The sequence below is a fragment of the Momordica charantia genome, assembly GCF_013281855.1.
Source record: "Momordica charantia cultivar OHB3-1 chromosome 9 unlocalized genomic scaffold, Mcharantia_2.0 BLBB01000009.1, whole genome shotgun sequence".
NCBI classification, from domain to species: domain Eukaryota; kingdom Viridiplantae; phylum Streptophyta; class Magnoliopsida; order Cucurbitales; family Cucurbitaceae; genus Momordica; species Momordica charantia.
Window position 1 is genome coordinate 9,619,716 of NW_028275167.1, and position 8,963 is coordinate 9,628,678.

The following is an 8,963-nucleotide window of genomic DNA, read 5'->3' on the forward strand; positions in this document are numbered from 1 at the left end:
ATACACAAGAGCAATTGGATGTGATTCAGAGGGAGTTGGCATAGTTTATACTCTCACACATATACTTTCCATAGTATATGTGGTATGTTATTTGTTGGCTTCCCCATTCACACAATCTTAAGTTTTATTGGCCACTGCATGTAGGAGCTTGAAATTTTGTTGCGTGGAAGATTTGATTGAATATTTGGGCAATACCATTATTATCAACTACATCTATTGTAACGGTCTATTGAAGTATGGTTCTTGATCACTGTTCATGACCCATGTTATTGACTATATTATTTAGCTGAAATATATCATATGATCTTGAAAAAATGTTGGTCAGAGTGAAATTATTCATTGTAGACATTATATCCATTTCATATATTATGTTAATCACCACCCCATAAAATTAGTTATGTATTATGTTTGTTATGTTACTCTAGGAATGGAGTAGGTAATATAATTATTGTGGCTATACCTAATTCAAATTAGTGTTCCTCGTACATGTGTTGAACCAAAATGATGATAATTTGTCAGAAATTTGTTCTTATTCTTTATCTAAGTATATCTTATGATTTATGAATATCATGCTCATTAGAGTGCATAAGTTAATCTTAATATTGTACTCTCCTGAGTTTTAAGATTATTTTTATTTTAAGATTTAATTTGTGCTTTGGATTTTCTCCTAAGTTAATAATTTGAATTCTCGGATTTTATAATTTTGGAGTCTAATTTTGGATAAATTAGGATTAACCTTTATGAACTAAGATAAATTAAGTTTTCGAATTTTGGAAAGAGATTTTTAATTAAATTTTAATTTAAAGTTTTGAAAATTTAATTTTTCCTTTTAATTTTATTATATAAAATCCAGTTAATTTATTTAAATTGAGTGTTCCTTTTTATAGGAAGGATTACGAAAAATTCCTCATTATTTATAAGACTATGATTACTTCCCTCTTCTTCTCCCATTGCTCAGCTGTCAGCCCCCCTCAAGATTGTCCCAGCCGCCACCTCCAGCTTTTGCTCCGGCCAGACCACGGCAGACCCGACGTCCTCCAGACCAGACATCTTCCGACGACTCCTCTGCAGCACCACGGCGCTATGGCGAGGACGCAGGCGTTGGCTTTCTAATCCTTCGGTGGCGACCTCCCCACGCGACCCGTAGCAGTCGACGGGTGTTCTCCACGGCGGCGTTCGGCGTGTTGCAGGAGCAGCCGTCGGCCTTTGTAGCGACGCGGCGGCGGCAGCGCGTGTTTCCAGCCCATATTCGACGGGTTCTCGACGTCCTCCCGGCTTCGACGACCACGAACGCCCAGATCGGCGTTTCTCCGGTGGCTCAGCAGTGTGACTCGCGGATTCCGGTGGCGCGACCTCTTCCCCGGCAGAAACCCGCGGCCAGCACATGAACCGACGTCTCCAACGACCTGTTTTGCGATCCCAACGTGAACAGTAGCGGATTCACGAAGATTTCCTCGTTCCGGCGACATTCAGCGCTTACCCACACCCATTCAAAGCTTGATTTGAGTTACCCACCTCTTTCGGTGTTGATTCAGCGTCACTCATCGCTTTTCGGCATCTGAGCAGCAAGTCCGAAGCCTTTCAAACTCGGATTTGGGAGCCCGAACCTCTTACTCCTAATCCAAGAGGTTTTAGTGTGAGTAGTACACCTAAACTTAGTTTCATTACAAATCAAGTGTTTCTGAGTTGGTTTCTAACCCAAGTCTGGTTGTTTTGATTTAGGAACCCTTCGGCGAGCTTAGCAGCGTGTTAGGAACTTTGTAAGTAGTTTTTAGTTTTAGAGATGTTTGTTCTTTGATGTATGAAAGAATTGTATGCTTGTGTTTGCTTGTTTACGGCTGTTATACTATGTACTTGTTACTATTCAAATAAGTCTTGATAAGTTGTTGGTTGAGCCTCTCTTGTGAATTAGATACGTTGTTGTTGGATCATGCTGGACTATTTTATGTTGGTTGGTATTTACGTATGTTTTGTGTATATTGCATACTGGACTGTCATGAGATGATTGATGCATGGGTCATGGGTTAGAAGCATGCAGGACTTAGGTCGTTTGGTGTAGTTGAAAATTTGGGGGCGTTACAGTTGGTATCAGAGCAGAGTTGGTACTGTGAATTGACCTAGAACCTAGGTCATTTAGTGTTATGGTCTTTCTTAGTCTCATCTCCATCACGTGGACTTGCTATCTTATGGTTGATTGACTTATGAACTTATTATTCTTTATGTTTTTACTTGATTTGCTTATGTTTGTTTTATGATTTGCTATGTTGATGCTTGTGTGTTAGTCAGGCATAGGATGCTCCCTAGTGAACTAGATAGTTTTGTGCAACATCGTGATGCTTTTGCTATTGTGTTTTGTGACTCAAGGTGAGTCATTCCCTTATTTATTGTTGTTTGTTGGCGAGTGAGCATAGAGTTGGAAATTGTTGAACTAAAGTTCTAGTATTAGAGTAGCGCAGTTGAAGCGTGGTGAAAATCTATCATCGTTTTGTTTTGCTAGTGGTTTAATTCTTTGGTACGAGTGGAACTTTTAGGTGGTTGTAGTAACGGTCCTCAGTTGTTTGTACTCTTCTTCTCTTGAAAGTGATAGTATTGGAATTATCATAGCTTATTCTTATGTAAATTGGTCCTTGTTCCCTCTGTTCTGTTTAGTAAGCGAGTCTTAAGTTAGAACCATTAGATTTTTCGCAATAGGCCTTTTTCACACCGTCAGACTCGGTGTTTTGCTATCAGTTTTATTGTGAAAGTGAAAAGTTTTCTATTACACAAAAGACCCACCAAGATTTAAAAAGTAAGGAGCCATCTTAGTAAAGATGTTGCAGGGAAGCAACTAAAAAAGGAAAAACAAAATCGGGGTCAAGCACCAAGAATCGCTCACCGGATTATAAACTTTATAAGAATTCGTGATAACATGAATTTGCATGAAAATGCCACTTTTTTTTTTTTTTTTTTTTTTGAATACAACACGTGGGGATGGGAGATTGAACTCATAACCTCTTGGTTGGAGATATATACCAATTATTGCTAAGTTATGCTCGCTTTGTCGAAAACACCACCTTAATTATATACCATACAACTTGGCATTGCTGATATAGAACTTAGAAGCATTGGGGATACTACAGGCCTAAATTTACAGCGTTGAGAATATAACCTGACGGGCAGATTTTGTCGTTCTTTTTACTGAATATTAACAATCCTTAGCAGCTCCTAGACAATGAGAAACGAACACGAAATTTACAGAATTTATATGATCTGATATGAGCATCACCATGCCAATGAATAGGAAAAGAGAACACCACATGTCCTCTAGTGTCATCAAATAGTATAAGGAAAGAAATTAATGCCAAATATCAAATTTAAAACAACAATAGCACAAGAACATCGAATCTATGAACTGCATTGACTAAGTAAAGGAATTGAATACATCATATTGAGAGTAGAGAATGCAATAAACAGAATTCCTTTGTCCTCGATCAGATAAGATTCATTTCTAGTCGGGTGGTGTTTTCTCTCAAAATTATGTTATTATTGCCTTTTCATGTTAATTTTCATTTGAAGAGTAGTAATTTGCATATAGTACCACTGTGGGTTATTCCATTCTAGTAGAAACTTGAATAAAGAAAACATATGAAAAAAGAGATTATATGTTAGTTATTTGCTTTGGTCAAGGGATGAAGATGCATGGTTTTGAAACTTGAAAGTTGTTTTATAAATTATGTCCTGTTTTGTATTTTCTTTGGACTAAAGCAAAGTGCCTCTTGTTTTCTCTTAGACTAGAGTGCATAAAACATTATGGGAAGAGTTTTAAACCCATTTATTTTGTTTTGTTCCCCTTGCCGTTAAACATGATTGATAAGATATTAACCTCCACTTAATACTGGCCACATAAGGACGTTATAATGGATACCTTATTTTCATTTTTAGTTATTTTCAATCTGTATCTTCAAGTTTTATATCTAACTAGCCTCCATGTTGATTATGTTATGGCTGATTTGTATTGTGATAAACCAACCGTGGAAGTGACTGGTCATAAGGTCCATAATGCTGTTCCAGCTCTTGGATCCTCATTGCTCGAGTAACTTGCTCACGGCCTATTTTATCATTTTGGATTTAGTGGTAGTTGAATATGGAATTAGAACAGGAAGATTATGTATTTGAGCTCTTATATTGTCATTTCCTCTCCAATTTATTATGATAGTCACGTAGAGTCTTATGTTATTTCCAAGTTAACAAGTGATGGGGAGCATTAAGAATATGCATAGAATGGGAGGGATCAAGGGATTAGTGAAGAAGGCTTTAGGAGAGATGGAATTCACGGCCGGTGGTGGAGCCATCAATTGGTTCCCGGGGCACATGGCGGCGGCAACACGAGCCATTCGCGAGAGACTGAAGTTGGCGGATATGGTGATCGAGGTCAGAGATGCCCGCATTCCCTTGTCGTCAGCGAACCAAGACCTTCAGCCTCAGCTTTCTTCTAAGCGCCGCATTATTGCCCTCAACAAGAAAGATTTGGCTAACCCCAATATCATGCATGTAAGAGAGCAGTTCATCAGTCTGTTTCATTTACTTAAATTTTGAAGCCTTTACTCTGAGTTCAGAAATAGATAGAGAACGGACAATGGTGGGCTTCTATTACTTCTCCTGTGATTATGTGCACGTTTTCATTCATATTTGATCTAGTCTAGTTGTACCTCTACATTAAAACTGTCTCTGTTTCGATCTCTATTGATTGTAAAAATGGATATTAGTTTCAAGTGTTGAGTGCTATTTAAATCATAGTGAAATTTGAAGTTTTTACTTTAGTGATTAGTTTCATGGTATATCTGTCGATTCTCTCAGAAAATTTCCATTTCAAATGTCTGTAAATGATGTGTATCGTGTGTCTGTTTGTGCATATACATACATATGCGTGTGTGTATGCTGAAAGATAGATAATTAAATTACAAAGAGAGGAATTTTTAATGTTCTTTTTAGTAGTTAGTTGATAATTTACGTTCATAGTATCACCTGTTGACATTGTCATTACGACTTTAATTGTGCAGAAATGGATGTATTTTTTTGACTCATGCAATCAAGACTGCATTTCGATAAATGCTCACAGCAAGAGTTCTGTCCAGAAGGTATTTTATTTTCTACATTGCTACAGTTTAATTTATTTACAACTTGCTTTTAATCTAAGGTGATAGCTCCTGATTCCCTGTGATTTATGGAGTTCCTGGAATTATTGAAGATTGCATCTTTTGATACTACTTGATTTTTTTTTGGATGATGATATATTTGCTCCTTCCAATTTAACAATGAAAGCTAATGATTTTAGCCTTTGTCTTTTACATATTGACATATTGATTGCACTCTCTAAATATAACGTTCTGGTGCTTTCTGTAATTATCTGGTGAGTGCTATGATATTTAAGCTAAACCTTTTATCAGTCAAAGTACCTCTTCAATGTTATTTCACCTTCTCTCTGTTCTATTCTACCTATTATTATTAAATAACTTATAATTAAAACCGAATAATATTCTCCATCAATAAAGGTTCTTCAAATTAAAAATTCTAGTCTCTTAACGGAGAATCTCTTCAAAGACACTTTTCAGGGACAACCTCTCCTCCCTAAGGTCCAATGATAAAACGCCCTCCGCCTCCGACCTGTCTAAGGCCTTCAGTCTCTCTAAAATCTCTAATTTCCTCACCTTGATGTCTCCAAAGACAGAGACGTTCCACTCTTTCTGCGAGCTATAAAGAGACTTCAATTTTCTCATAAAACGAAAACCTTCCCATCTCTAAGGAACCTCAGAACTCCACCACGAAGTGACAAAGGCAAAGAAACTTAAAAGAAGGATATAGTCGATCCTTTGACAACTCTGAAACGTGGCTGCTCTTTGTGGTTTCTTACAAGTTGCATCTCAATTTCCAATTGACAACTTGACATAAGTGTATTTCATTAGCTTATTTATATGATTTTTCTGCTGAAAAGATGCGTATGATGCCTTCATTTTTATTTATTTATTTTTTTTGTATGAAAAAGCTTCTCGAGCTTGCGGAATTTAAACTAAAGGAAGCAATTTCAAGGGAACCTACTCTTCTTGTTATGGTCGTTGGTGTTCCGAATGTTGGGAAGTCGGCTTTAATTAATTCAATCCATCAAATTGCTTCAGCGCGCTTTCCTGGTAAGACTGTTTCTTGGATTATTATGGAAATTTATCTTTTATATTGAAGTGTATATGTATCGTAGTGTTTGATCTGGAGGCCTTGCTTGTTGGACTTTTGTGGCTTCAATAATGTTTCATAGTGCAGGAGAAAATGAAGCGAGCTAATGTGGGTCCACTGCCTGGTGTTACTCAAGATATTGCTGGCTACAAGGTAGTTTTGACCAACCACAAATCATTGATTAATCAATTTCTAGTTTTGCCCCTCCACTCCTAACTGCTTTTTGATATGAAATGGTACCATCATGAATTATTAACTGTTCGAAATTCTTCGATATGCAGATAGCCCATCAACCTAGCATATATGTTCTAGATACTCCAGGTGTATTAGTTCCTAGTATTCAAGATATAGAGACAGGGTTAAAGCTGGCACTCGCAGGTCGTATTCTTGTTTATAAGAGTTATTATTTTATATTTGTCAGAAGTGTTTTATTTGTTTCCTATCCGTCCAGCCAAATCATACAATTCATTAAGATTATGATTTTGTTTCGTCTTCAATTTAGTATTGGACCGTCATGCTGATATCGACTATATCACAGCATCCATGTAACACTGATGCTTTACCCTTTTAACATGGAAGCAGGATCTGTGAAGGATGCGGTAGTGGGTGAGGAGCGTATTGCTCAATATCTACTGGCTGTTTTGAATATTCGGGGAACTCCTTTCCATTGGAAGCAGTTGAATAACAGAAGAATGGAGGGTATTCAATATGAGTCAGAAGAAAGACACAAATTTAATCTTAATGACCTCCGGCCAAAAAGGGGGGCTCCTCCTACCAATAAGTCTGATGTGGTGTATGTCGAGGTAAGGAAAAGATTTCTTATACGACTCCTAGAGTTTCTGTGGGTTGATATGCTCCATGAGACTAATAAATTGTAGTTTACAAGAGGGAATTGCAGATTTAAATTGTTCACAAGAATTGAGAAAGACATGAATCATTGCACTGTTGGTAATATTGTGGTTGGTGTAGTCACTGGTCTAGTGGAAAAAGTAAATAGACTCAGAGGGAATGAGTTCAAATGCTAAGGTGGCACCTACGTTGGATATTAAAATCTTTCAAATTTTCTTGACAACAAAACATTGTAGGATCAGACGGTTGTCTCTTGACCATGTGAGATGAGTCAATGCGTGCCAAGGCAGAAAAAATCATTATGGAGCTTTCTCTTAGGGGTGATGCTTATGGCACAAAATTAGCTACAGGTTGGGATTCAATCGTTATCCGAGTTGTTGCACATTAAAAAAAACTAAAAAAGCTTGGCACGCTAGTCACAGTCATGGATATGTATATAAAAATCGTTATGGAGCTTGCTTAGGGGTGATGCTTATGGCACGAAATTAGCTACAGGACATTGAAAAAACTAAAAAAGCTACTTTGCATTGCTTGGCCCATTTTTTGTAAGTTGATTTTCTGTTTTGGGAGGGCCATAGATTACCTCGCAAAAAATTATCCCATCATCTAGTAGTGGGGCCTCATAACCTTTATTTTAAGATGTCCTTGTTTGTTTGCTTTTTGTACAACCTCTCTTTTGTTGTATACTTTCCTTCCTCTCAAGCATAGCCGGTTTATTGACCAAAATGAAGAACTGTATACTTATTTCCTGATTCATTTGGTTCAGGATCTCGTTACTGAAGTTCAACGCGCACTGTATACAAGTTTGTCAGAATTTGATGGTAACGTAGAAGATGAGAATGATTTAGAAAGTCTTATCGAACTGCAGTTCGAAGCGTTGCAGAAAGCGATGAAGATACCTCATAAGGCAGCGGAAGGTCGTTTGAAAGTATCAAAGAAACTACTCACTCTATTCAGGGCTGGTAAGCTTGGTCCATTCATCCTTGATGATGTCCCCACCATAAAATCTTCACCATTAAATTCTTAGAAAAATAGATGTTCCTCTTGTCTTGTCTTCAGTAGGTGGCCTTACTGTAGTATGGTACTTTTAGGGTAAAATGTACATTTCAAATTTGTAACTTAGGGTTTGTAAGTTAGATTGTTCTATTGACAAGGTACCATATTATTTTTATTGTCGATGAATTTGAGTGCGAGTTTTAATAATTATTTGTTTTTCTTATGACTCCTATGACTTCTCCCTCTAGGAACAACGTTGATTAATCTTCATGTGATTATTTCTTTTAGAACAATTGGTCGGGGTGGGAATCAAATCTTTATACGATTATTTCTTTTAGTACAATTAGTACAATGAGTCGGAGTGGAAATTCAAACTCCTGATCTTGGTTGGAGATAAAGGCTGCAGTTGATTACGCAGGATTTTCATGTCTTATTATAAATTACTGTAATGTAACTTGCTTCATGTGACTTCTAAAATCATACAAGTGGCTCATTGGGAAACTTTTTCAGTTCTTGCTCTTTTTGTTTTTCGATTTTAGGAATATTTTTAAAATTACGTAGAAATTTTGGAAACAACAAAATCAAGTACTATTAGTTTCTATTTTCAATATTTTTTAAAATATAAATAAAAGTATTATTTTTTCATCCGTGACTTATAGAATTTATTATAAATATTAAAGGGTAAGTATAACATAAAAAATTAGAATATCTAATTAAAAAAATTAATTTTCATATAAAACTTTTAATTTTTTAATTAGAAATTTAAGTGAACAAAGATTGGAAGGGTCTTTAAACCTATTTTTATTTTATTTTTTCAAGAAAAAATAAGATACAAAAAATAATTATAAAACTTTAGGAGAATCAAGAATCGAGAAATAAAAAAATGAAACAAGAGGACATTATTGTAAAGAACA

General features: G+C 36.3%; 1 protein-coding gene across 1 annotated transcript; it reads left to right on the top strand.

Moving 5' to 3' along the window:
* The first annotated feature begins 913 nt into the window (after window positions 1-913).
* LOC111023602 (P-loop containing nucleoside triphosphate hydrolases superfamily protein) lies at window positions 914-8,272 on the top strand. Its single transcript, XM_022301075.2, has 9 exons — window positions 914-1,636; window positions 1,723-1,760; window positions 4,224-4,530; window positions 5,040-5,117; window positions 6,023-6,164; window positions 6,287-6,357; window positions 6,486-6,582; window positions 6,787-7,007; window positions 7,820-8,272. The coding sequence occupies exons 3-9, from the start codon at window positions 4,234-4,236 to the stop codon at window positions 8,078-8,080; spliced, it is 1,167 nt and encodes a 388-aa protein (XP_022156767.1). The 5' UTR covers window positions 914-1,636; window positions 1,723-1,760; window positions 4,224-4,233; the 3' UTR covers window positions 8,081-8,272.
* The last annotated feature ends 691 nt before the right edge of the window (window positions 8,273-8,963 follow it).

Coding starts and splice junctions, on each gene's coding strand:
- LOC111023602 (XM_022301075.2), top strand. CDS start 4,234: ATGGGGAGCATTAAGAATATGCATAGAATGGGAGGGATCAAGGGATTA. Junction 5,118..6,022: donor GCAAGAGTTCTGTCCAGAAG/GTATTTTATTTT, acceptor TGTATGAAAAAG/CTTCTCGAGCTTGCGGAATT. Junction 6,358..6,485: donor AAGATATTGCTGGCTACAAG/GTAGTTTTGACC, acceptor TTCGATATGCAG/ATAGCCCATCAACCTAGCAT.